The sequence below is a fragment of the Jatropha curcas genome, chromosome 3, assembly GCF_041381405.1.
Source record: "Jatropha curcas cultivar XTBG-Jc1 chromosome 3, XTBG_Jcur_1.0, whole genome shotgun sequence".
Taxonomy (NCBI): domain Eukaryota; kingdom Viridiplantae; phylum Streptophyta; class Magnoliopsida; order Malpighiales; family Euphorbiaceae; genus Jatropha; species Jatropha curcas.
In genome coordinates this window covers 31,786,368-31,812,968 of record NC_143153.1, presented here as the reverse complement: position 1 = coordinate 31,812,968, position 26,601 = coordinate 31,786,368, and the positions used below count along the sequence as shown (strand labels likewise).

Sequence of the window (26,601 nt, the reverse complement as noted above, 5' to 3'; positions counted from 1 at the left end):
CCTAGGTAGTTTATGGATGGATCCATACATCAAGACAGTATTATCTGTATATATATATAATTTAAAAGCTGAAACTGCTAGGTTTTTCTCTAAAAGTTCATTCCTATTCGTAAAAGCTGTTGAGAAAGATAAACATAATTGGCAATCTGACAACTAAAATAGTTAAACATAATGTCTTATATATTGTAAGAAAATTAATCATTTCAACTCCCACCCACTTTCATGTCCATTTAATGGTTTTCTTCTTCGTTGGACTTTTTGAACTGTCATATAATGGCTTGAAACGCATATACTTTTTTCCATCCCATCTCTTCATGATTACTATGCTTGTCCTGTAAAGATTTGCTAAACTCTCTTTTTCTTTCTACTGTGGAGATTTTCTTGATATTCTACCTTCTATGTGTTCTTTATATCACCTTCAACATTTATAAGTTAGCACTCAAGAACAGAAACCAGACTTGCTATATGCTTGCTTATGAGTGTTTCAAGGCAACTGAAGACAGAAACTCGATGCAGAATGCTGTGCTAACGTCATAGCAAGAAACAACAATCTGAATATTGAAGACTACAGGTTTCTTTTACGTACTATGGTTAGTGCTGGAATTGGAGAAGAGACTTGCTGCCCAAAAAATATCCTAGAAGGAAGAGAAGAATGCCCTTCACTGGTTGACGGATTTCTAGAGATAAACGACGTCGTTTTTACCACACTTGACAATCTTTTTGCAAGAACACGGATTTGTCCATCAGAAATTGACATAATTGTCACTACTGTTTCTTTATTCACCACAGCCCCATCTCTGACAGCTCGAATCATAAATCATTACAAAATGAGAGACAACATTAAATCTTTCAATCTTTCTGGAATGGGTTGCAGTGGAAGCTTGACATATAGGAATTGATTTGGTCCGACAATTGTTCAAATCAAACAACAAGGAATCATCATTTGCGATTATTGTAAGTACAGATTGCATGGGTCAACGCTGGTATTGTGGAACACAAATATCTATGATGATTTCCAACATTCTTTTTTCGGTCTGGCGGCTGTTCAATGCTATTAACAAATAATAATGCTCTAAAAGGTAAAGCAATCTTGAAACTAAACCATTTAATTCGTACCCATCTCGGTTCCAGCAATGAAGCTTATAATTGCTGCATAGAATTAGAAGATGAGATAGTTACAATGGTGTTCATCTTTCAAGAAACCTAGCAAAAGTTGCTGGTGAAGCTTTAACCATAAACCTAAGAGTTCTTTTACCTAAAGTATTGCCATGTTTTGAAATAATCCGGTGTACAGTAATATCCTATTATCAAAATAAATTAAGTATTAATCTCAAAAGTGGAATAGAACATTTCTGTATACATCCAGGAGGAAGGGCCATTATCGATAATGTGGGTCAGAACTTGGGGTTGAGTAATTATGATCTTGAGCCAGCAAGAATGGCACTTCACCGATTTGGAAACACTTCAACTGGTGGTTTGTGGTATGTTTTAGGGTATATGGAGGCAAAGAAAAGGCTTAAGAAAGGAGATAAGATACTAATGATTAGCCTTGGAGCAGGTTTTAAGTGCAACACTTGTATTTGGGAGGTTACGAAGAATTTGGTGGATACAAATGTGTGGAAAGATTGCATAGATTGTTACCCACCAAATATTGATGTTAACCCTTATCTGGAGAAGCTAAGTTGGATTAATGATGATCATATACCTTGCTAGACTTGGTTAACAGGTTAATTAATTAAGTTATATATAATACATAGTTAATTTATAGTTTTTACTTTATATATAGAAACTGGACCTTCAATATTATATTGATCTTTGTATTGTTTCTTTAATTTCAATGCATGAGGCAGAACTAGCAATCAAATAAGCTTCTTAGTTTCTGTCTTTTTCAAAATTTTAAGATTGTAAGATTTAAATTTCAGTTTGATCCAAAGAAAAGGATATGTCTTTTTCAGTTTTGATAAAATATATGTTATATTTATACAACAATGTAAAAGCAAACTTGTAATAAATCAATAAAACAATTAGATTAACAAAAGTGGATTACATTTCTAGAAGAACTCTATACTTCTTAGATTATATAACCCAACGGTTGTTTGACGAGGACTGCAATTATAGTAGAAGATTAGTTTTCATTGAACCTCTAGATTACAATTGCGTAAACGATTTAAACCTCTGACTCGTTTATGCACTTACCAATAAATTATATATGTTAAGACATCACTATACACTATATGTGGAATAAATAGTTGCTGTTCTAACCACTTCTGCAGTGAAAATTATTTGCCTAGCTAGTTTTATATATCAATTTTGGCTAAATGCATTAATTTAAAAATGAGAATGATCTAATTTTCTTCGTTCAGGTCAATGCAACTTTCATTTTTCACTAAAAGTTCATTCCTTCTTAATTAATGCCTTTCACCAAATAACCATACATATACGTAAAAGCTGCTGAAAAAGATAAACGCAATTGTCAATATGACAATTAAATAGTTAAACAAACATATTGTCTTATATATTGTAAGAAATTAATCAATTCATTTCCCACCTACTATCATTTCCAAATGATTTTCTTCTTCGTTGGACTTGTTGAACTATTATATAATGGTTTGAAATGCACAGATGTTCTCCATCTCTTCAAGATTATTATTCTTGTCCTATATAAAGATTGCATAGACTCTTTCTCTCTTTCTGCCATGGAGATTTTCTTGATAATCTACCTTCTATGTATATGTATTCTTTATACTACCTTCTACTTTTATAAGTTAGCGCTCAAGAACAAAAACCGCACCTGCTATATGCTTGCTTATGAGTGTTTCAGGGCGACAGACGACAGGAAACTCGACGCAAAATCCTGCGGTAAAGTCGCAGCAAGAAACAAGAATCTGAATCTTGATGACTTCAGGTTTCTTTTACGTGCAATTGTTAGTGCTGGAATTGGAGAAGAGACTTATTGCCCTAGAAATATCCTAGAAGGAAGAGAAGAATCCCCTTCTCTGGTTGATGGATTGGTAGAGCTAAATGAAGTTGTTTTTAGTACACTTGACAATCTTTTTGCAAGAACAGGAATTTCTCCATCAGAAATTGACATAATCGTCACTACTGTTTCTTTATTCACCTCAGCTCCTTCTCTTACAGCTAGAATCATAAACCATTACAAAATGAGAGACAACATTAAATCTTTCAATCTTTCTGGAATGGGTTGCAGTGGGAGCTTAACAGGAATTGATTTAGTCCAACAATTGTTCAAATCAAACAACAAGGAATGGTCATTTGCGATTATTGTAAGTACAGAATGCATCAGTCAGAGCTGGTATTGTGGAAGACAAAGATCTATGATGCTTTCCAACATTCTTTTTCGCTCTGGCGGCTGCTCAATGCTGTTAACCAATAATAAAGCTCTAAAAGGTAAAGCAATCTTGAAATTAGACCATTTAGTTCGCACCCATCTTGGTTCAAGCGATGAAGCTTATAATTGCTGCATAGAATTAGAAGATGAGCTAGGCTATAATGGTTTCATCTTTCAAGAAACCTGACAAAAGTTGCTGCTGTAGCTTTAACCAAGAACCTGAAAGTTCTTTTACCTAAAGTATTGCCCTTTCATGAAATAATCCGGTCTGCAATAATATCTTATTGTCAAAATAGATCAAGCATTAATCTCAAAAGTGGAATAAAGCATTTCTGCATACATCCAGGAGGAAAGGCAATTATCGATAATGTGGGTAAGAATCTAGAGTTGAGCAATTATGATCTTGAGCCAGCAAGAATGGCACTTCACCGATTTGGAAACACTTCAGCTGGGGGGTTATGGTATGTTTTAGGATATATGGAGGCAAAGAAAAGGCTTAAGAAAGGAGATAAGATATTAATGATTAACCTTGGGGCAGGTTTCAAGTGCAATACTTGTATTTGGGAGGTTATGAGGAATTTGGAGGATACAAATGTGTGGGAAGATTGCATAGATTTTTACCCACCAAAAATTGGTGTTAACCCTTTTCTGGATAAGTTAAGTTGGATTAATGATGATGACCTTTCTAAACTTAAGAGGTTATATATATAATGCATAGTTAATTTATATATTTATAGTTTTACTTTGTAGAAGCTTAAACTTTTATATTATGTATGATGTTTGATCTTTGTATTGTCTCTTTCATTTCAATGTACAATGCAAAGCTAGCAATAAAATTAAGCTTCTTACTCTAGTGATATTATAGTCTTCTAAAATTTTAAGATTATAAATCTAAATTTCAATTGGATCCAAAATAAAAACCATGTATTCCTTTAAATTTCATAAATATAAGTTATTAATTTACCAACTAATATAAAAGCTAACTTGTAATTTAACGAATAATTGGTAAATTCAGTAGGAAGAGATTACATTTCGAACTTTACTCACAAAAATGAGGATTCAAAACTTGAAATTATTAATTAGAATAAAGATAATGGGTGTATAAATAATTTGAAGTTGACATGAAAAAAAAATTAGAAAAAGGTTAAGCTGAATATATTGGGTATAGATTTTTCCAATAAATTTTTGCAGACCATTATTGATTGTATGAAACTATGTGTGCGCTGTGTGCATGTATAATAATATTAGAACACACTAAGACCATTGATCCACAAACAGACAATAAATTCCGACCAAGAAAAGAAGAGGAACAGAAAGGTCAGTTGCCGCCAGGGAGGTAACCGTGAAAAGGACAAAACATAACACATCTACACATGATCTCATCTCTCTCTAACTCCCACCATTCTTCTACTCTCCCTTTCACATTCTCTTTCGTTTGGATCTCCTTTCAAAACTCTACTGAAACGCCCAACGGTCATATTTCCGCCACCTTCTTAATAAAGCTCTCCAATTTCCCATCTCAGAGCCGTTTCTTTCCTCTCTTTCTTTAATAACCGACACCCGATTCTTTACTTACTACAGTTTACTTTTCTTCCAACATGTCTCGCTCTCTGTTACTCCTACTGTTACTCTTAGCCTTTTCGCTTCCACGTTCTTTGAGGGGTCAAAATGGTATCGCTCCCAGAGATCTATGGTGCGTTGCAAAGAACAACGCCGACGATCAATCTTTGCAGGCGGCGATCGATTGGGCATGTGGGCCTGGTGGAGCCAACTGTGGACCAATCCAGCAAGGCGGACCTTGCTATGACCCCAATGATATTCAAAGAACTGCGTCTTGGGCTTTTAATGATTATTACTTGAAGAATGGCCAGTCTGATGATGCATGCTTCTTTAGCAACACTGCTGCTCTCACTTCCTTAAACCCTAGTTAGTGATTCTTCTTAATTCTTGAATTAAATTTACTAGTTATGGTTTTTATAGTTTATTTCTCTTCTGGGTTTGTTTTGGATCTTGAAATTTTGGTACTTTGCGTTTGCTTTTGTTAATATTTTGTCACTTGCATCATGCACTGTTGATTCTCGATTAAAGATGTTTTTTTTTTTCCCTTATTCAATTTGAAAATTTGGATCTTTTAATGTTGTTTGATTAATTACATCGAAGGGTTGTTTCTTTACTTATCAATTAACTTTATTTTGCTTTCAGGTTTTGATAACTGCAAATTTCCTTCCAGGTAATGATCTAGTAGAATCAGTTGCATTTTTTTGTTTAATCTTTTCTAATTCTGTTACAATTTGATTGTTGTGTGTTATGGCTCTGTTTAGCCTCTTGAAAAAATTGATTTGATTGATGAAACTTGAAAGGAGATTTTGGAAGATTATTTCCACTAAACATTAACAATTCTTCTATCTTTTGAAGAAAGCCTTGTTAATTGTTATGCGGTCAAGTGCATTTTTATTTCTACTATCTTTTGTTAAAGCAAAAAGAGATTTGGAATTATGATACATTTGGGTTTTGAATCACAGCTTATCAGTGAATAATGGGAGCATTTCTGGTTCATCGACGACGACAACAACAATCGGGATGGGGCCAGACACTGCAGATTTGAGTGGAAGCAGACAGAATGGTGGCTCATGGTTATGGCCTATAATCACCACCGGTCATTTCTTTGTTGTGCTTGTGATAATAATTGGATCACATTAGAGAGCTCAGTTTGAGTCTTTACTGGTGTAAACAAACAATTTCAAATTTTTAAGCAAAATTGTTGAGGCAAAAGCAAAGGCTTTTTGTTGAGTTGATAGGTTTTTTGGTGACAGAGAAAAAATAAAACACAATAGTTCTTGGAACGGGAATCACTTTCCACGTTTGTGATCTATTTGTAGCTTAGCTCTGTAATACAAATGGGGTCGATTCAAATTCTTGTAAATTGCAAGTAGTTGAGGCTCATATATTTGCAGGTTTATGATCCTGTACTTTTAACTAGTGAGCTACCTTGAGATAGTTTTGCATGTGTTCTTGACAGAATGTTACGGTCCTAAACAACAATTCCAGCTTCCTCAGTTAGTACTGCTGTTTGCAAATGTTTAAGCAGGACGAGCAAATTAGGCGGTTCATGCATTGCATATGCATACACCGGCTATAGGCGTGGGTCCATATACCAGGTGTAGGGTAATTCTTTTCCATGCACATGTTTTGCATTGGGATTTAGCTTTTAATTTTGGAAAAAGAAAAAACCATTTGCAGACATTGTTGAAAAGAAGCTATTTGAGAGTGTTTTACAGCTATTCTAAAATTTCTATAATTAGAACAACTGAAATTCATTGTAGGAATAAATGTTTTTAACAAAAGCAGTTAACATACTAATTTAAAAGTGAGATTAAATTATTTTCATTGGAAAACAGAACAAACACGGAGCTCTTCTTTCTTAATTAGTAGTTCTTACAGGCTAAAAGAGAAGCAAGAAGCTGTCCAAGTGAATGATTAAAGTCCCAATGTTTCAGTTCAAAAGGCATAAAAATATTGAATTCAAAAAGAATTATTACCCATTAATTTTTCTTGTTTAGGAAAAAATTAGCAATAATTGTTGCACTTGGTCTGAATATTGGCTTATGTACCCCTAAATCCGTAAACAAAAGTGAGTTATAATCAATATATATATATATATATATATATATATGGTGGCCATGCATTTGATATATCGGGTTTACAATACTAACCTAAAAACAGTTTGGACCTCTCAAGGTGAAGAGATTTGGTTCCCAAAAGAAAGATCTAAGCACTACTTTGAAAGTTGGGCTTGGTTAAATGAATTTAGTCTTGATTAATCAATTTCATTTAACAAAAGAATTCAATTAAAAAAAAGTTAAAAATTCAATTATATTAGACTAATTAGTTAATTACTTTTTTTGATTTGGGGTTATGAGTATTCTTAAATCCACTCATACACTAAAATATCACATTGATAATTTGGTCATTAGTTCTTTTTTTATTTTAATCATCCGGTCTCCGAAATCTATTCGCCCGACTAATTTGGATTCGCGCTAAGCAATCATATAAAAGGAGCAAATTGCTCCCTTTCGAGTATTTAAAGGAATTTCATACCCAAGACTCAAACTCGAGATCTCTGGTTAAGGGAGAAGAAATTCATGTTATCTTATCTCACCTTGGGAGTAATTTGATAATTAGTTTAACTATTCAGTCCAATTTTCAAATTGTTAACACAGTAGCTTAGGAGTACCCATAGTCGTGGTGCCAATGGGGATTGATAAATACATTTTGACTTGGAGAATGCTGTGCTAAATCTAATGGTAGAGTAGTAATGAATTGACTTGGGTAATTTTAGTATGAACATAATCATAATCAAGCTTAATAAATGATAATAGAATTTGGGTATATGATTTAAGATCGAGTAATTTTTGTTACAAATGTCTTTTTTTTCATAAATTAGCGAATTTAATTAAAGATAGATTATCCATGTCTGGATTAAGGAAATTATTCAAAGTTAATGTACCAATGTTTTAGCCGAACAAAGAAAAACTAAATCAGAAAATCAAGATTAGGTTTCATTCTTCTACTTATTGTTTTATTACTTTTCTTGGAAGCAATCAGTCTAAAGTCCTATATGTCAAGAATAATCAAGATCTTGAGTTTTCAAAATCAAAAGTTCACACGATAAGGTCAATGGCTATGATTTTTACGTATACCTAATATGCCCCAATTTTATTGCCATCATAATCTCCTTAGGTTACCAAACACCCAAACGTGCCTCTTTTTTCTTTCATTTCTTGTTCAAAGATATGGGAAACAAAAATAAGATACATGACAATCCAAGAACTGGAACCAAAAACATAGCTTATAACATTCAGAATTTTATAAATTACAATCCAAGAATTTTGTGTGTATTTATATATATATCATCTCCTTAATTTTGCCTAGGCAATTTATGGATGTCTTTTCACATGTATTATGTACTGTTAATTAACTATTGAGCACTTAAACTAAAAAAAAAAAAAAAATAAACAATAAAGAAAAACTAAAATATAAGATTAGAGTTGTCTCAGGACTCAACTCTAATGAAAGCGTAATTAACTTCAAGAAAAGAAAAGAAACTCATTGTCTCTCAAGATCTTCCAGACCTTGTTCTTGAACGTCAGATTGAAGTCTTCTTGGTGATCTTTCCCCGCTAAGAATCCGTCGAAACGAGCTCAGTCGAGACATGGAAGAACCACTTGCCTGCCGCTTATTGTTACTAGAAGATTGATGACTTTGATCATTCTCTGACATTCCCTCAACAGACACCACTAAGCTAGAATTCACCCGCTCTAACACCGGAGCTGTGGGTGCACCACCGGCTGGACCTTCACGTTGCACTGGCTGAATCTTCGGCTCAGCCTCGGTACGGCAGATAGGACAAGTAGTATGTGAGCTTAACCATTTATCTATACACTCCGCATGAAAAGTATGCTTACAATTAGGTAAAAGCCTTGCCGTTTCCTGATCATCAAGAAAGCTTAAACAAACAGCACATTCTATTAAAGAAGCATCATTTTCCTGGCCGCTAGAGCTAGCAGTTTTCTTGTAAACAAATGTAGGAAGAGAAGCAAAGATGGCCGGATCAAGTCCAGTATGGTTATAAGAATCTGTGATAACCCCTAGATTGCGAATCACAGCTCTGTCACGTGCACGGCGTCTGAGAACACATCTTGCATAAACGTGTAGTACCATAACTAATACTACAACAAAAGATAATGATACTATGGCGGTGAGCATTATTTTGCTGTTCAGATCATAGGTATTTGTACTTCTGTGCCCATCATAATTGCCTAGGCCAAGATTCACGACGGAAGGAGGCGGAGGAGGAAAAAGAGGGTAGCCGGGGAAGAAAGGATGATGGAGGTCTCCCATGCTAGCTTGGGGGTGTACAAAGAGGGCTAGAGAGAAGGAGGCTTTATTTTGGTTTAGATGCGTGTGTTTGACTGCTGTGAAAAGCCGGAAAATGGGTTTCCAAGCAAAAAATAGAGAGAAGCAAAAGTAGTTCAAGAGGGTTGACTGTTGACTGTTGACTGTTGAATTTTCCTTTTCTTTTTAATTATGTTTGGAAAAAAATTAATTTGAACAGAGAACACAATGGTTAATTATGAGAATACTAAATTAATTTCAGAAAATAAAAACTTATAATTATATGTTAATATATATACATTTTCAAGGCAAATTTATTTGGAAATAAAATGTATTTCTACTGATTCAACTTTCTGTTAATAGATAAATATAATTATAATAAAAGTTTTTTTTTTTTAATAATTTGTGAACTCTATTTTTCTTTTCTTGAAAACCATATTTTGTTGAATTGACCATAATTAAATATTTCCCATTTTTTTCTTTCTTGACAAGGCTGCGAACGTAGCCGATGGCTCATGAAGTCAACAATGGAGACTTTGGTTAGTTCGTTGCACATTATAAGTGCAACAAAATAATAAAATTATTAAAATGTTACCGTTAGTTACTTCCACCGTTGGCTTGTGTGGACTTTCTGTGAGCTCTACAGAGCCATGGACTGGAAGTTGGAACCCTCTTCTGGGAAGGTAGCAGAAGACCCTAGTCCTTTGGGAAGTTTTGCCCACTCACCACGCATAACAATATAGAAAAGACTTCCGCGTATTACAAATAGTGTTTTCGATCAAATGAGAAGTATTTTTAAGTAAAATAAATAAAATAATAATATTTTTTTAATTGACTTGCTGTGTATATATATATATATATATATATATATATATATATATATATGTTTGTTGCATGTGAATAGCTGAGTTGTTGCCATAGAAAAACATGTTATCTTCTTAGAAAGAAAGATCGCTAACATTATATTAGTATTATTTTTTTCTCTCTTCAAGTTATTGACCATAATTTCAATTTTTGTGAATTTCGTTTGGGGTTTGTGTTTACCGAATTCAAGCGTGTATTATCATTTGAGTCCCTCTTTATAAATTAGCATTAAAAAATAATTTTTTTTTATAAAGTAGAATGCACAATTTATTTTTTAATTTCACTTAAAAAATAAATCTATTTATGATAAAATGCAAAAATTGATTTGAACATAATTCTTATTGTGATAAAAAAATATAGTCTGAAGCGAATTGATTGAAATTAAAGAATTTTTGCTTAAAGAGTTGAAATAGTAAATGGGCTACAGTACAAAAGCCCAGCTAAATCGCTAACGAAATTGCAATGGGTTGGATTTGCTTTTCTACGGTTAATGGGCCTTATTAGGCCTTTTGAATTGGGCAATATCCTTTCTTGTTTTAGGCCCAACTAATTTAGTTGAGTGTCAAATAATATGTCCACGTTGACCTTTTATTTCCCTTATATGCATGGGATGGTATTTTTCATATCTTAAAAATGGAAAATTTAAATTTCTATAAAAGTAAAATATTTTTAAAAAATGTAATTGCCTGAAATATAAAATGTTTAGACAAATATAACCCTTGTTAATTGATTTTTTTTTCTCTTTTTTCTTTCAACAACAATAATTAAGACTTAGTTCGAAACTATCGGAAGGCAGCTATATGAATCTTTTGTATATATCAAATTTGAAATTGAAAGGTAAATTAGAGCATCGATGGACATGAAAGGAACTCTAACGTCAATGAAATTTTGTCCATTATAATGCATATATTTAACTCCAATCTCTGAGCTTTTCAGAACTTCCCATATATACTATCTATTTCCAGAAAATTAGACAAAGAAGAACGAAATCGCAGAACTTACTGTGAACAAAGAGAGAAATTATTAAATTTTGTGAAAGTATTTTTGGTATAAATGAATTAGGTAAAATTCAAGCTTTGTTTATAAACTTAAATATAACATAATCAAAAGTATTTCTAGTAAACTAGTTGTGCTAGTAAAGCTAAATATTTTATTTTAAACATGAAAATTCGGTTACAAATGAAATCGAATTTCATATTCATATTCGGTAATTAAACCCTATATGAAACATCAAGGCAACAAGAATGAGTAAAGCCATTATAAAGACCTTGGAGATGACTATATCTAATAGAACATTACATGAGCTGCAAAACTCAAAACATGAAAATAAAGAAATAGGATGTAATTTGTTTATATAATAGCATTCAGATTGTACATGCAACACAAAATGGATTAAAAATCCATTCTCTACCAAAGAAAAAAAGTTGTAATCATAATCTCTGTGCTTCACTTATTGTTGTGTTTCACTTTAAGCATGTGAAGCAGAAGACAACTATGATGAGTGCTCAGCAACAACAAAAACAGAAACACATAAAATCAGAATCCAATTCTAGCAGCAGCACCAGCAGGAAAATAATATATCAAAAGTTGAGCAAAAAGAACCCATTTAATACCTTAAGCAGATAAACTCTATATAGATTAAGCACAGAATTCGTTTAAAAGATATAAAGAAAATAGGGAAAAAAAAAAGTTGAATTCCAACCATAATTTCTTCACATAGCTGTGTTGCAGAATTGAATTGAGTTCAATCTTTGGTACTTCATCTCAATTTGATCATCATTCACCATGGTTGGTTTTGATTCTATAACATATCAAAAAAGGGGAATCATTGGGATATTAATAATCTTGAAATTGTCTTTCTTTTGTTAGCTTGAGCTTATATTTTCAAAGTGAACAAACAAAAACAGTACACAAAGAGAAAGTAAATAAAAGTAATGTAGGTTTAATTAATTACCTTGTAGATAAGCAAGAAAGTTGAGTTCTTTAAATCAACGTTGAGAATTGGGAGAGGAGGATGGCCTATCAGTAACAACACTTTGCTCTTCCTCCCCATGAATTCGTGCTGGAATGCTAAAACCTGCACCAGGCAATCCTTCTGATGCAAACCTGCTACCAAAAATAAAAGATTGGGATATATCCTGTGTTCTATGGTGGTCTGTTGCAGCAGATGCCATAGTAAGATCATTCCAAGCGCGAAAAGATTGCATGAAACTGGACTGAAGGGGTCCCCTTTGAGAAAATGCAGAGTCTTGCCCTAATAATGCTTGTTGTGTAGACATTGTTGGTGGGTTAAATGCAAATCCATTGGCAGTTCTATTCTCTGTATTTGTATTATTACTCCAATCTACCATTCTTTGAAAGTTAGCTTCATAACCAACTGGGCCTGAGCCGGCAAAAATATTCTCATCATTTGAAGTTGTATGACCTTGGTCTTGGAAAGAGTGAAGGGATAGGCCAAGATCTTGAGTATGGTTTGTGGTTCTTGAAATTATATCAGTTGTATACCCTTGAAAATTCATTGATGAAGTATTGGAGCTGGTTGGAAATAAAGATTTCATAGTATCAGGAATTACAACATCAGGGTCAATAGTTGTTGTAATAAAAGATGAATCATTATTTGGATTATCACCCAATTGTCTATGGAGTTGAAAACTATAACCAGATGATTCTGATTGCTCTGCTGCAATTCTCATTTCATTAGACCCATCATTTCGGTCTGTCTCCATATTTCCATTAGCAGTTGGATTCCACGGTGGAAGCTCAGCAAGCTTATCAATTGAAGACTTTGCTTTCTTTATAAGCCAATCAACAGCTTTACTTGGTCTATCATATCCTAGCCTGTCTTGAACATCATAGAATTGTATTGCAGTATGTGCAGATAGCCTGACCCTTCTGTCTCTAGGACCTTTTGCAGTATAAACCTTGCTGTGTCGATCTTTTCGCCCTGTAGACTTAACAATGTGGCCACCTTGGACTTGAACAATTTCTCCTCCTGTCCCCTTCATTTCTGTTCTTTTTCTTGATTTTGCATATTCTATGGTTTGGTCTAAGTCTAAAGATTGGTTAGAACTTATGGGTTCTTTATATTTCTGTTGCTGGTTTTGGAGAAATTGAGGATTTTCTGGGTTAAAGATTTGATCTTGATGGGTTTGGTGTAAAATTTGGTAGGTAGGATTTTGTGGGTGCTCTTGATTTCCCTGAAAATCCAGATTCCTAATTCTTGAGTTTTGCTTTTCTTGAAGTTGTTCTTCTTCCTTTTTTTTTTTTTTTTTTTTTTTTCTTTCTTCTACTTTTAACTGTGTTGTTATTGCTTGGTGCTGTTCATCTGCTACTGCTACAATCCTTAAAACTCATAATCCTAAACCTGCTGATCTCAAAAACCCTCCTGCCATTGCCTTCCACAGATTCCATACCCCAGTAACATCACTAACACAAGAAACACAAAACCAACCAAAAAAATTAAAATAAAAACTTGAAGATTTCAAGTTTGTATAAAATTTATTTATGACCAACTCATCTATCTCTATCTGTACAGAGAGAGTAAGATATGTCAGAGTAAAAAATGGATTAGAGTGGTGGGTTTCTCTACGTAGGCTGGAAAAAAGAAAATTGCAAGAAAAAAGAAAAAGAGCCAGAAGGAACTTCAACTGAAATTCACTAAGAAAATAGAAAAAAAAAATTGAAAGATATGATAACTGAGACTTAGAAAAAATCAGGGAAAAAAAAGTAACTGAAATGTTTTTTCTTTCCCTGCACAAAATAATGAAGAGATTAAGAGCAGAAAGAAGAAAGAAGAAAGATAAAGAGAAAAAGTTACAGAAGTAGTAAATATGAGTTAGGTAATATCCTAACTTTGCTCATAGATAGCTGTTTCGATGCTTCTGCTAAGGGTGGCAGAGTTTGGTCAGAAAGGAGATTAAAGATATTTGGTTATCTCAACCCTAAAAGAAACAAATGAAACAGTAACTTCAAAGTCACAAACCCCACCTCCCTATCTCTATTTAGTTACCTCTCCTTGAAACTCAACCCTACACCTCTCTCCCTCCCTCCTTCCCTCTCTAGTCTCTTTTATATTTTCTTTTTTAGTTTTTAAAAATTATGAAAAAATAAAACTAAACTTTGAACTTTTGACTGTCTTGAAAATAATTTGAGCACAACTAGTTCTGAACAAACTAATTATGATTCCTAAATCTTAACCAGAAGTGTTTGTGATGAGTTATGATTAGAGTGAAGAGGTGACTCAAATAGCCACTTCTCTTACCCACCCCCTTTTGAAGCTTTGATAATGATATCCAACAGCTTTTTCTGGTTTCTTTCTCTATATGTACTTTAGAGTTCCACTATTAAGATAAGTGTGGTTTCACTAAAAAGAAAGGACAAACATCCTTTGCACAGACACACTTTCTCAGCATCCTTTTCATAATTTTGTACTCCTCCAATCATGACTCTAACTATAACCTTACTTGTTAGTATCATATCGTATCCCTTCACTATTTCTTATTCTAATACATGTACAAAATCAAGGATTTAAGATTATTTTTTCCGAAAAAAATTAGCTGTTGTGTTTGCATTTAGCTATTTGACTGGTCATTAATTATTTGAATATCTATTTATAAGACGCTAAAAGCAAAACATTATAACGATTAACCTTTCATATGCCTGTATCAATTTTCTTCTCATAGAGGATGAAAGAATAGGTGGAGGGCCTAATGCATAATCTATGGTTCCATAAATATGAATTTATAGTACAAATTAATTAATTTTGTAAGTTTCTTTCCCTTTTGCAAGTAGTTGACAAATATGTATAATTGACTAAGTTCACAATTAGTTACCTAGATGTAATTAAGGCCCTATTTTCTAAATTTTTGGCCATAGGATTATAATTTTTTTTTTTAGTGTATAATTAGTGGGTTTGTTTTCAAATTAAAATTTTTTTAAAAATCAAATTAAAACCGAATTATATATATACAAAACAAAACAATTTGATTCCTTCTGTAAATTTAATTTATTTCTTTAAATCGAATTAAAAATGAAACTACTTAATTTTATAAACCCATTAATATAAACTTAAAATTGTAATTAAAATATCAATTTATCACTAAATTAAAAAAACAACGAATGATTGGACCGTCTGTGCCATTAATTAATATATATGTTATTTTGCATTTTTCCTTTTTGAATCCTATTCAAACCCCAACTTGGCAAGTGATGTAACAACTTGCACAAACCAAATTAGGGGGTTGAATTTTTTTTTTTTTTTTTTTAAGAGTGTGTGGAAAAAAAAAATCTCAGTCAATAGCTTATATAAACTTGTTATGTAAGGCATATGTATATGATATATATAGGCTTCTATAATTAACAAGTCATGGAATAAAAGAAATCTTACAAGCTTTATGTCCAGCCACATCCAATCAAAGTGTGACAACACATCAAATAAGAAAAGTGAGATAATAAGGTTTGGTTTGGAAATATGATAAGGAAAATATTTGTCAGCATCAGGTGTATATTTATTTCTTATATAGTTCTTTTTCTTTTGAAAAGTATTTCTTATATAGTTTAGTTAATATTTAATCGTCATTTAAAAATTTTAATTTTTTATAATTAATTTTAGACACTCATATTTTTGTTTACATCATTTATTTATCATTAGATTTATTGGATGTATTATTATCATTACAAATAAGTTTTTCCTATATCTTTTCAAAAAAAAAAAAAAAATGTTTTTCCTATATAAAACTTTAAGTCCACCTAGCAAGATACCAATTATCAAAAAAATTAACTTGAATGACACAATTATTCTTATTAAGTAATTTATATATATTGTATCAGTCAATTTTAAATTTCTCAAGAAAAGGTTATGATATTAGTGTCTTTAATATTTTACCCTTAGATGCTAAATTAACTCTAACCTCATTTCTATTTTCTCTCTGGTTTATCTGAACCTAACTTTTATTTGGAGGGCCGTTGTTAATCAGCGGTAGCCCCCTGCTTTTCTTTTTTCTTCTTGCTCATAATTTTTTATTCATTTTTAATAAACTCATATTATTTTCTTTTAATATATTTATTTTTTCTTTATTTTTTTGTTATTGTTGCTTTGTCTCTATCTTTAGAGTTTTTTTGTCCATTCTTCTGTGAGGGTTTAGTTCATTCTTTGTGAAGGTTTGTTTTTAAAATGTATGATATTTGATTTTATTTAGTTGGAGAATTTAGATCTCGTTTTACTGATGTATATTTTCGATTAATGGAGCTTGGTAATGCGGCATATTCATCCATTGATGCTACTAACGCATAGTGGTTTGAATTCATCCGTGTAAGTCATATGCAACAAGTTTTTGGAAAAGCAATTTAAGGATAGAAGATACAAATAAGTTATTTTGTCGTCTAAATTAATTAAAAGACTAGTTACTATTATGAAGATTTATATCGGTCAAGGTTATCTTCAAGCGAAAAAATTCAATATTGTTTCTTTTAGTTTTAGTTTTATCATTCAAATGAATATAAATAATTCTTTTGTTGTTGAAAGATCAGGGAACTTTCTATTAATTATGATAGTAAGTTTTATATGTTTGGTCTAATTGAATATTTGTAATTCTTGATTTTATTATTAATGAATTATATTTAAAAAAAAAACTTTAACCCATTTTAATTCCCAAAAAAAAAAAAAGAAAGAAAATTTCCCAATTGAATTTTAAAATCTCAACATCTATTTCTAAAATTTCATCTTTATCAAATATTTAAGGCATTTATTGAAACATTCTATTGTGACAATAGGAAATTAACAAAATTAGTTGCGACTAACTAATCAATATTTTATATGGAATATATATATATATATATATATATATATATATATCATTAGGAAAAGTGGAGTTCTTTATTGATCTTTGAATAAAGAAAGTGAAAGAAAGGGAAAGTTAAAGCAATAATGTGTTGGGGGGTAGTAAGCAATTTTCCCGTAAGGACGAGATTATAAATTCGATTCATAGGAAGTGTATTTTGCTGGGAGAATTAAAAACATTTACGCTTTACGATCCAAATGAGATTACACCTCCTTGCTATATCAAAATAAATAAAAATAATAAAATTGATATATAATTATATGATTTCTATTTTAGCGTATGTTTATTTGAAGATAATTTCATACAGTTGGTTGCGATAATAATTTTATGGTAGAGAAATCTCGGACCGAATCAAAACTTCTAACTTTTCTAAACGTGTTCATCTTAAACCGCAAAGTATAATTATTTATTTGTTGCATGAAAAGGTGAGACAACTTGCAGTAGAAGTCTTTCTATAAGTGTAGAATGGAAATTAGGTGTATAATATAAAGCATGAAGCATGGGAAATTTTTGGGACAAAAGGGTACGAGAAATCGAGAAAGCAAAGAGGAATCATCAAAGTGTTAAATAATAGCTACTGCTCAATCATTTTTATGCTTTTCTCACATGCACTCTTATGGTTCCATTTCATTTTTTTTATTTAAAATTCAGAAAATAAATATAATTGCTAGGTAAAGTTAAATATTGTATGAATGCTAATTAATATTCTTATTTCAATAATATTCTAAAGGGGAAATTGGAGATTTGGATGAATAATTATTTAATTTTTCTATTACAACAAAATACACTCTTCATGATTTATTTTTTCATAAATAGGTAGAAGGTTATAAAATTGGAAAAAAAACAATTTTTGAAAATATAAGTTCTAAATAACATATTTCATTATAGTTACAAAAGAAATTAATTAGTAATTTGCCTCAAAATTATTGAATTTACAATTTGGCAAAACGCAATATTTAAGCTTTTGAACTTAAATGATTTAGGGGTTTCATTTTAATAAAATAAAAATTAAAAAGTTTTTAAAATAAAAATAAAATAAAAATTACTCCTAATTAAAGCTTTGTCATTAATTATTAATTAATACCCCACTACCAATTTGGTACCACGTCTAGGCTACTGGCTATTATAGATATAAATAAATTACAAACCATTATTACTGAGCTGCAATTAATATTTTGACACCTTTATTATTTAATATTTCAAAATAAATTCCTTTTTTTTTTAAAAAAAAGGGCTTTTTTTTTAATTACGGAAAAAAAAATTATTATTTTAGACATAAAGTGTTAAGGTCCCCATTTGCTCATTTAGGTCCGTCGTTTTATTTATATATATAAAAAAGTTTGATTGTACAATTAAAAGCTTAGTGATAAGTGATTTCTTAATTTAATTTGAATAAATATCAAATTAATTTGTGTTTATTTTTATTTATTTTTTGACTAATTTACTTTAATTAAGATGAAATTTTTAAGAATATGTTTGATTAACATAAATAAAAAAAAAATGTATTTGCTATCATTCTACAATTATCAATTTAGGTTAAGTGGTGCAATTTCCCCGTGAAATTTTTGCTAAATGCCAATTTTATTTTATTTTATTTATTTATTTATTTTCACGTGCATACATTTTTGGTTATGACTTGTCAATTGTTGATGCGTAGGAGATGACGATGGCCTGTCCATTAGTACTCAAACTTTATAAGGTTGTTTCAAATTTATCTTCCCTTTCTCTTAATATTTCTTATATATTGTTTTTCAAATAAAAAAGAAAAATATTTTTTAAAAATATTTTGTGAAAAAATATTGGATTATAATATCGAAAATTAATTACAAATATTAAAAGTTTCAATTTACAAGCAATAAGAAAATTCAGAACTTCCAAAAAATTTTATATTTTGTTTAATTTATTATTGAATATGAAAAAATTACATAAAAATATAAATTCTTTAAGTAGTCCAAAATATAGTAATTATTCCTTAAGCAAATAAATCTTAAAATGAATTAAACCATACACATCATGCACGTGTCCTCTTCCCACTACACTCAAATAATTACTATGGGCCGAAAATTTACTCGTGTCGTTTGCACATTTTATATGTTTTTGCACGAATCGGGAAGTAGGCCCAAGATACAAGTTAATTAAGACACAGCGATCGATCGAGTTTATTTTTTTTACATATTTTCATGATTAAAATAAAAAAAATAAAAAAAAATTGCATGTTAGTGGATTTTTTTTTAGAATCTAGATACTTTAAAATATAAAAATATTTTTGAATTAATTATTGATACTATATTAATAAAGAAAATATATAATATAAGGTAAATAAGTCTTAGTATTTCAAAATTTAGAAATATTTACATGTGGTAAGACACGTTTCGATTTCGTTAATAACCGCCGCCGAATGTCAATTTCAAATTCAAATTTAAAACGTTTTTTTATGAAAATTTAAGTGTTGTACCTCTAGGGTATAGAAAAAGAATAATTCACCAAATGGTAAAAATAGAAAGTAAAATAAAATTACTGGAACAAATTAAAAACATTTTCTTCCCCAACACTTCTTTATTGATTTGCACAGAAATGGAAAATTAGCATCTTCCAAGTGAGAAATCAAAGTCTGTTACTTCTCTTTGGTTTGACAGAGAGAGAGAGCGCTTACTTAGGCATGCATAAAAAGATAAAGAGGGAGAAAAAAAGTTTAGTTGGAAGTCATAGAAAAGGACAATGGCGGAGAGAAAGTGTGTGTATAAATGCAAATGCATATAAATACATATCGTCTTCTGCTTTCTTTCCTGTGATCTGTGAGAAACCTTGAAAGCTACGAGTCTTGCGCGTGATCCAAGATAATCATTTATTGGTCACTCTCTACCCTACCATGATACATATACGTAGCGTTTTTCAGAAACAAGCAGTGTTCAATTTTTATATACGAAGAAAATTTTTATCGGAGCGCTCTTCTTTTATAATACAGCATAAGTAAGATTAAAATTATTTAACCATACCACACCTGAGCAGCGGTATTAAGCAAATCATTTACGTTATTGATTATTTTATTTGTTCTTATATTTTGCGTTAATTGATAATTAATATCTTGATGTGTCTATTATTTATGTCAATGTTCTTAAAGAATTGCATTTGCATGGCTCGTAACTATATAAAAAAAGTGCCAAAAAAAATATTTAACCCTAATTTCCTTAATTAGGTGAGAAATGAATTCCCATGTCACCATCTTCTTGGCATCAATGATAGAAAACAAAAGAAGTATTCGCCTATGCACATGAATATTGTATAATTTGACAACTCATATTGAACACCAATCCAATAAATTGATTGCGCATGGTTTCACATTCACTCCCAATATTAAAAGGGTCCCATTTCATTAATATTGACATTACATTGCATATATGTACACAACCTGCACTTCCATTAACAGAACAGAAGAAGACAGCACAGTCTAGCTATTATTGTGAAGAGTCTTATTTTTATTACAACATGTACGGAGCAAGACCAGGCATATTTTACTATAAGCTCACATGAAAAACTCCTGTCGCTTTCAATATGTTTACTGAAAATAATCGTAACGGGTAATTCAATGACAAAGAATACTTTAAGGAGCTGATCATCATGATTTTGGTCATAGATTTAATTCTCCGTAATGCAAACTCGCCTTGGACCACCCTTTTACTTTCGAGGACAAGCAGAGATTAATCGATTTACTATGGACCATAAAAATGAATAGGGGTTTGGACATTTCGTGAAAGTATGACCCTTCACAACGCGAACTCCTTCAGGACAACTCCTCTACCTCCGAGAACGAACGATGATTAGTTAAGTTTATTGTGAACATAAAAATGAATACGGGCCTGAATATCTTGCAGAAATATTACGCTGAAAATAATATTGATTAAGTTGGTGAATAAACTCAATCTCTATAATAATAAGAATATAAATTCGATTTTTAGAACCGCACTTGCGATTACATTTCACTACAGTTCATTAGAAGAAATTAGAGCAGGATAGATATAAAAAGAAATTAGAAGAAATAGTAGATGGGCATATTAGTGGTCATTAGTGGCCATTAAGACATATAGTTTGGTGACCTTTAATTAAAAATGGTGGATACAAGTTTTTAGCTGGAAATATACCAAACCCTAAGAAAAAAATTTATATGAACAATGTGTTGGGGGAAAAGTTATGGGTTTGAAAAGGATGACACCAATTATGCTAATGGGTAGGGCCAAGCACTTTCTCTCTACTGGTGACTGTGACTTAACAAGTGGCGCCAAGAGGTGTGTCAATATCAAGTCTCTCAACCATGAAATTGGTTTCTCAGACTTCTTTAGTTTTTATATGCTTTTTAGATAATATTAACTTTCCAACATTCTCTTGTTCCTTCTAGAAAAACAAAATTCCCTTTTCTATACAAATCCCCTCTTTCCTGTTTATACTACTAGCAGTTCTCTTTGGACAATTAAATAAAAATAATTATTATTAAAAGTTAGGAAAAATGCAAATACTAGCTTGTTAAAGTCCAAAGATATGATTAAAAAATAATAAATTAAATTAAAAAAAAAAAAGCTAATCATATCATGCTTTCTTTCCCCAACTTTTGGAAAAAAAGATTGTACCTAAAAAGTTTTTGCAACCTTAAAAAAAGAAAAATAATAGTTCTTTCAATTTGCATAATCTATGAGTAATATTTTACAATTGCAAGTTGCTTGGAGCTTTTTGGCAATTGCAAGTTGCCTATTTTCCCCCCCAAAAAAAAAAAAAAAAAAAAAAAAACAGAAAAAGGCCTATTGGGCTTGCCATTAAGTCCACTCACTTGTCCAATTGCAAGAATTGGGCTTAATCTGTAAAGGCCCATGTCCATTTACGATCCAGCTTCCTGTCAATGTGCATTTTCTAGGGTTTTAGGGGGTTTGCTTGAGATTGATTGTGTTCACTGTTATTTGCTCTCCCTCCAAAAATAGTAAAAAAATGTCGGATTACTTTCTTCCTGAAATTTGGCGGAATATTCTTCAAAGGCTTCCTGTGGAGTTCCTCGTGCGATGCACGTGCGTCTGCAAGCAATGGTATTCTCTAATCACTAGCTCTCATTTCATCTCCACCCACTTATCTTTCTCTCTGTCTCAACCTCCTCTCTCCCGTCCTCTCTCCTCCGACGCTTCATCGAGTCGTCAAGAACTCAGCTTTTCTCTTTCCATCTCGATTCGTCTCCCCATTCCCTCACTAATTACAAGAATGCCTTCACTTCACCATTTAAGGCAAAAGACGGGCTCTTCATTCGTATCATCGGTTGTCTCCATGGCCTTCTTTGCCGCTCCGACGATATCTTCGGGATGACCGGAGTTGTCATCCTCTGGAACCCTCTCATTTAAACGCTATGTTTTACTCTCTCGACCCCGTATCGTTTTTGACGAGGTCGGTCCCTACATGTTTGTTCTAGGATTTGGTTTCGATTCGGTGAGAAATGATTATAAGGTAGTGAGAGTTGCATATGTTCAAGGAAACAAACAGCCTGACGAGCTTCCACCGCTGGTCGAAGTTTACTCACTAAAAAGTGATTCTTGGAAAGAGATTAAAGCAGCTGGAGTGGAGTATTGCATGACCGAGCATAGATGGTCACAATGCTTTATGAATGGCCGCATCCATTGGGTTGCATATGAGACGAAACCGCGTGCCATTTCAGTTCGATTTTGTTGTTTGATGTGGCTGAAGAGAAATTCAAGAAAATGAAATTGCCAGAGAGTTTGGTACGAGTATGTCCTATGAATATATTAATTGCAGATATTGGGGGTTCTCTTGCGGTATTGCAGTTTGATAGGCAACAACAAGATGTGAATATGCAGAATTTGAATATGGAGGATGTAAATATGGAGGAAGTGATTATGGGTAGAATTTGTAATGTGTGGATAAGAAAAGATTATGGGTCTGCAAATTCATGGACTAGGATGTATACTGTCAGTGTTGATGGAGGAGTACAATTGGTTTTGGGGATAAGAGCAAATGGAGGGCTTTTAGTGTCGACAAGGAAGGGATTGTTGGTTTCTTATGACCCTATTAGTCAAGAAACTATTGATCTTGGGATTCAGGAAATGGAAGAGGCATTTTATGCTCAACATTATACTGAGAGCCTTGTATTGCTTGATAAGGACAGCCATTCGGCTTCTTATGGAGGGGCTACGAAGACTAAGAAGAAGAGGAAAAAGAACCAGAGGTAAGATCTTTAAAGTAATAAAAAGAAAATTATGGCATTTATGTTATATGTCACTCTTCTTACATTTGAAAGCACTGAATGAGGATTTATGTATGAATATGATCATTCAATTGTCCAGTAGGTGTAGGTTTTTTATGCTAAATTCTTCCATTATTAAGTCATTGTATCATGTGTAAGCTTCTACTGTTTGGAGCATATCAATTATGGTTTTGCACGGATTGAAATTTAAGAAAGATGGGAGTAATATTTAGGAAAAAGGTGAAAATATACTTGATCCCCAGGCAGTGTGTTGGTATAGTATGATATGCCAAAACTGAAATTAGAACTTACGGAGTTCAGTAAAGCTTAAATACATTGACTTGGTGGCTTGATACTGAATTTTACAACTTTGCTGCCTTTTAGTCCTGTCCTTACAATTCCTACTTGATACTTTAATTGCAACTGTTGTGGCAAAGCAGGAATACGAGTTTCACAATTCAATCATACAAATATTTGGGTATTAATTTGGTATTAATTTGTTGTCACCATTGAGTGCCTGTGGTGTCAGATGGATACAGTGATTTTAGTCTACATTTACTTTTATGCTTCAATAGTGTTTGTCAACTGTCATTTTGGAGATTGAAATTTAAGAAGGAAGAAGATTGACCCTTTTTGAGTCGTTGAGCCACTAACATTCCAGCATGTCATTCTTTCTGTTCACATGTGGATCAGACTCAGCAACCTGCATTAATGTCATTAAACTGCTGTAATCAGCAACTTTAGGTGAGTTTTTGTCATGTCATTAACCTTCTAAGGTCATAGAAAATTTTTTTTCACAGTCTCTTACACTGTTTTGTGAATCCTTCCCAAAATCTCTCATTCTTTCTACTTCTTATTCTTCATGCTCTTTATGAATCTTTTTGTGTGCTTGTTTACATATATTGTGTTTGGGAAGTTCACACAGTCATGTTAGTTCTGTTCTGAACCACATTTGACTGAAAGTCTTGAACATATAAAAGTTAGAGCTGTGATAATTGTGTTTCTTGCATATATGATATAATGTTGGTATATAAAGGATATTGTTTTCATTAGACTGACAAGATATGCTTGCAATGCCTCATTAGAATTTAATTAGGCTGTTGTAAACTCTTTTTATGTCTATGTTATCTAGACTGCAATTTCTCTCTTTTGTCCCTGCTTTGAGATAACATCCATTTCAATTTTTTCTGTAGGTTTACTAACTCTTCACAGGATAAAGATGAAGATCAGTCATTGATATTGGTTTCAGAATCTGATAGCAACAAATGGACAGGGGCACGATCAGCAAGATCTTCTTTGTAAGTACCTCTTCTACCAATTTTGGTTCCTTTTAACATATAATTCTATGCTTTAATGCATACTTGAATTTCCTAGCCTTCAACAGTAATTGTGTTAATCTGTTCTTTATATGTGAAAAGTTGATTCATCTATGTATGAAGAACATTGATACAAAAGGGTCTCTTGTGTGATGGTTTCCGGAATATAGTTTGAATGCTTCATATTACATTAATACTTTCGCATTCTCCCTTAATGTTTGAAAGTTAAAGAAAAGGAAAAACTTAAATAGATCTCAATTTTCAATATTCGCCAATTTTTTTTTAGAAAAGGTCAAATGGAAGTGCATTTTCCGCCGTTGGTATTATCAGATGCTACATAGCTCCATCTTGGGACTGCTACCTCTAATTGCTATGTTTGTATGACCCTTATGATCATATTGCTCCTTTTTGTTACTTTTGCTCATATATATATATTATTCATTTTTGGTTGATCACCAATACTGTTTCCTTATACTACTCTGTTTCATTACAAGTACTGTTTACAGTAATTGCACAAGTATTAAAAGTGTTACTCCCTCTGTCTCAAAATATAAGTGATTTAAGGTTGTTGCACAAAGATTAAGAAAACAATTAATTTTTCTAGATTATAACAAACACAAGGGTAATTTGATCAAATTATTTTTATCTTAAAACCAATAGTTACTTGTGAAAGTATATCAAAACCAAGGGTAAGTTGGAGTACTTTTTTTTTTTTTTTTTTATTTTGAAGCTTGGAATCTTAAGCAATTTATTTTGGGATTTTTTGCAGGAACTTTATGAATATGATATGCATTGGATATCAATTGGCGAAATTTGAGCGCTTAATATGTGAATATCAAAATTAGATGTGGTATTGTAGCTGCTGAGGGCAACTGCTGGTTTTGGTTTTTGTTAAAGGTCAAGAAGCAATATCAAATTTGAGATATAATTTGTCTACTAAGCTAACTAATGAGCTGTAGGAAGCAATGCTTATTGTATAGTTGCTGATATATATAATTTATCTATTATTATTAGCTGTTTCTAGTAAGTTTCCAGATTTAAGAAATGCAATGCTCTTCGACATGAGAGAAATATTGTCTAAAATGTATGAGAAATGTCTGTGAAATGATATCTAGTGGAGGAAAAAATAAAAGAGTATATTGAATTACTTGATCATTGCAACTTTATTTTTATTTTGTTTGTGAAATATGTAGAAATTAGTGTTGTTTGTAAATCAGTCAAATTGCTCGTTAACTATTTGAGACTTAATTCGGAAAGAGCTCGTTTGATAAATTTAACAAGCTGCGCTCGGGTTTGAATCTATGGGACAATTTTTTTTTTTTTAAATTATAATTGTAAATGAATTCAGCTCAATTTTTTTTTTTTTTTAATTTTATTTTGGCTAATTGGAAATCTATTAAAAGAAATTTTCTACTTGTGAAGAGGCAATTTCAGCCATTATCAATATTGCTTGGTAAATTATGTAGCGTAACTGGTTAAGTCAATGCAACCCCATGGATTGGAAGGTTGGACCAAATTTTGAGATATACATTTTTTTTTTTTTTTTCATTTTGGCAATACATTATGAGCTAGAATTTTTATAATGAAAAATTAATAGCGGTATGTTTTTAAATCATCTCAATATTTTTATTTTTTTGCTTTTTACAGAAATAAAAAAAAAAGTGATTGAATCATCTCAATTTAAAAAAAATAGATATAATTGATTAATTTACCTCTTCAATTAATGTCCAAATTAATATCCATTTAATTGAAACAATTTACTATGCAAATATTTAAATAATGGTAACTATCTAAATGGAATAAAAAAAAAAAAGTAAAAAATGACAAATTTAAGGGAATATTTTTTACTTAAATTATCTCCTAATATAAAGAAATTTTTTCACTCTACACTCTAAAATTATAGAACTCTTCATTTTTTTTTTTCACAATCTTCTTTTTAAAATATTATTTAATTGAAGAAAATATATTTTAAAATTCTTAATAAATATTTTTTTCTCTTTTAGATCATAATATTTTCTTTTCTCTTTTAGCTTGTTGCAGTAACTTGATAATATGTTTTTTGAATTAATGATAAAATAAAACTCATCAATTTCTTTATCCTAACAA

General features: G+C 31.5%; 4 protein-coding genes and 2 pseudogenes across 4 annotated transcripts; 4 read left to right on the top strand and 2 right to left on the bottom strand.

The window, feature by feature from the left end:
• Window positions 1-16: 16 nt before the first annotated feature.
• LOC105639942 (3-ketoacyl-CoA synthase 19 pseudogene) lies at window positions 17-1,789 on the top strand (annotated as a pseudogene).
• An 833-nt stretch (window positions 1,790-2,622) lies between these two features.
• LOC105639943 (3-ketoacyl-CoA synthase 19 pseudogene) lies at window positions 2,623-4,060 on the top strand (annotated as a pseudogene).
• Window positions 4,061-4,637: 577 nt separating this feature from the next.
• On the top strand, window positions 4,638-6,325 carry LOC105639565 (PLASMODESMATA CALLOSE-BINDING PROTEIN 5). Its single transcript, XM_012223647.4, has 3 exons — window positions 4,638-5,275; window positions 5,552-5,579; window positions 5,872-6,325. The coding sequence occupies exons 1-3, from the start codon at window positions 4,948-4,950 to the stop codon at window positions 6,047-6,049; spliced, it is 534 nt and encodes a 177-aa protein (XP_012079037.1). The 5' UTR covers window positions 4,638-4,947; the 3' UTR covers window positions 6,050-6,325.
• A 1,855-nt stretch (window positions 6,326-8,180) lies between these two features.
• On the bottom strand, window positions 8,181-9,321 carry LOC105639566 (E3 ubiquitin-protein ligase ATL41). The gene has a single exon (XM_012223648.4). It carries the CDS (start codon window positions 9,248-9,250, stop codon window positions 8,456-8,458), a length of 795 nt encoding a protein of 264 aa, XP_012079038.1. The 5' UTR covers window positions 9,251-9,321; the 3' UTR covers window positions 8,181-8,455.
• Window positions 9,322-11,431: 2,110 nt separating this feature from the next.
• LOC105639567 (transcription factor TCP4) lies at window positions 11,432-13,262 on the bottom strand. The gene is made up of 2 exons (XM_012223649.4): window positions 12,063-13,262; window positions 11,432-11,909 (listed from the first exon to the last, which is right to left on the bottom strand). Exon 1 carries the CDS (start codon window positions 13,111-13,113, stop codon window positions 12,097-12,099), a length of 1,017 nt encoding a protein of 338 aa, XP_012079039.1. The 5' UTR covers window positions 13,114-13,262; the 3' UTR covers window positions 11,432-11,909; window positions 12,063-12,096.
• An 8,618-nt stretch (window positions 13,263-21,880) lies between these two features.
• On the top strand, window positions 21,881-25,642 carry LOC105639944 (uncharacterized). The gene is made up of 3 exons (XM_089718648.1): window positions 21,881-23,161; window positions 24,373-24,477; window positions 25,265-25,642. The coding sequence occupies exons 1-3, from the start codon at window positions 22,677-22,679 to the stop codon at window positions 25,338-25,340; spliced, it is 666 nt and encodes a 221-aa protein (XP_089574774.1). The 5' UTR covers window positions 21,881-22,676; the 3' UTR covers window positions 25,341-25,642.
• Window positions 25,643-26,601: the final 959 nt, after the last annotated feature.

Excerpts from the sequence above, each read along its gene's own strand:
- LOC105639565 (XM_012223647.4), top strand. The coding sequence starts at position 4,948 with ATGTCTCGCTCTCTGTTACTCCTACTGTTACTCTTAGCCTTTTCGCTT. Across the intron at positions 5,276-5,551 it reads TCTCACTTCCTTAAACCCTA|GTTTTGATAACTGCAAATTT; the intron begins GTTAGTGATTCT and ends TTTTGCTTTCAG. Across the intron at positions 5,580-5,871 it reads AACTGCAAATTTCCTTCCAG|CTTATCAGTGAATAATGGGA; the intron begins GTAATGATCTAG and ends TTTGAATCACAG.
- LOC105639566 (XM_012223648.4), bottom strand. The coding sequence starts at position 9,250 with ATGGGAGACCTCCATCATCCTTTCTTCCCCGGCTACCCTCTTTTTCCT.
- LOC105639567 (XM_012223649.4), bottom strand. The coding sequence starts at position 13,113 with ATGAAGGGGACAGGAGGAGAAATTGTTCAAGTCCAAGGTGGCCACATT.
- LOC105639944 (XM_089718648.1), top strand. The coding sequence starts at position 22,677 with ATGAAATTGCCAGAGAGTTTGGTACGAGTATGTCCTATGAATATATTA. Across the intron at positions 23,162-24,372 it reads AAGAGGAAAAAGAACCAGAG|GTTTACTAACTCTTCACAGG; the intron begins GTAAGATCTTTA and ends TTTTTTCTGTAG. Across the intron at positions 24,478-25,264 it reads CGATCAGCAAGATCTTCTTT|GAACTTTATGAATATGATAT; the intron begins GTAAGTACCTCT and ends GATTTTTTGCAG.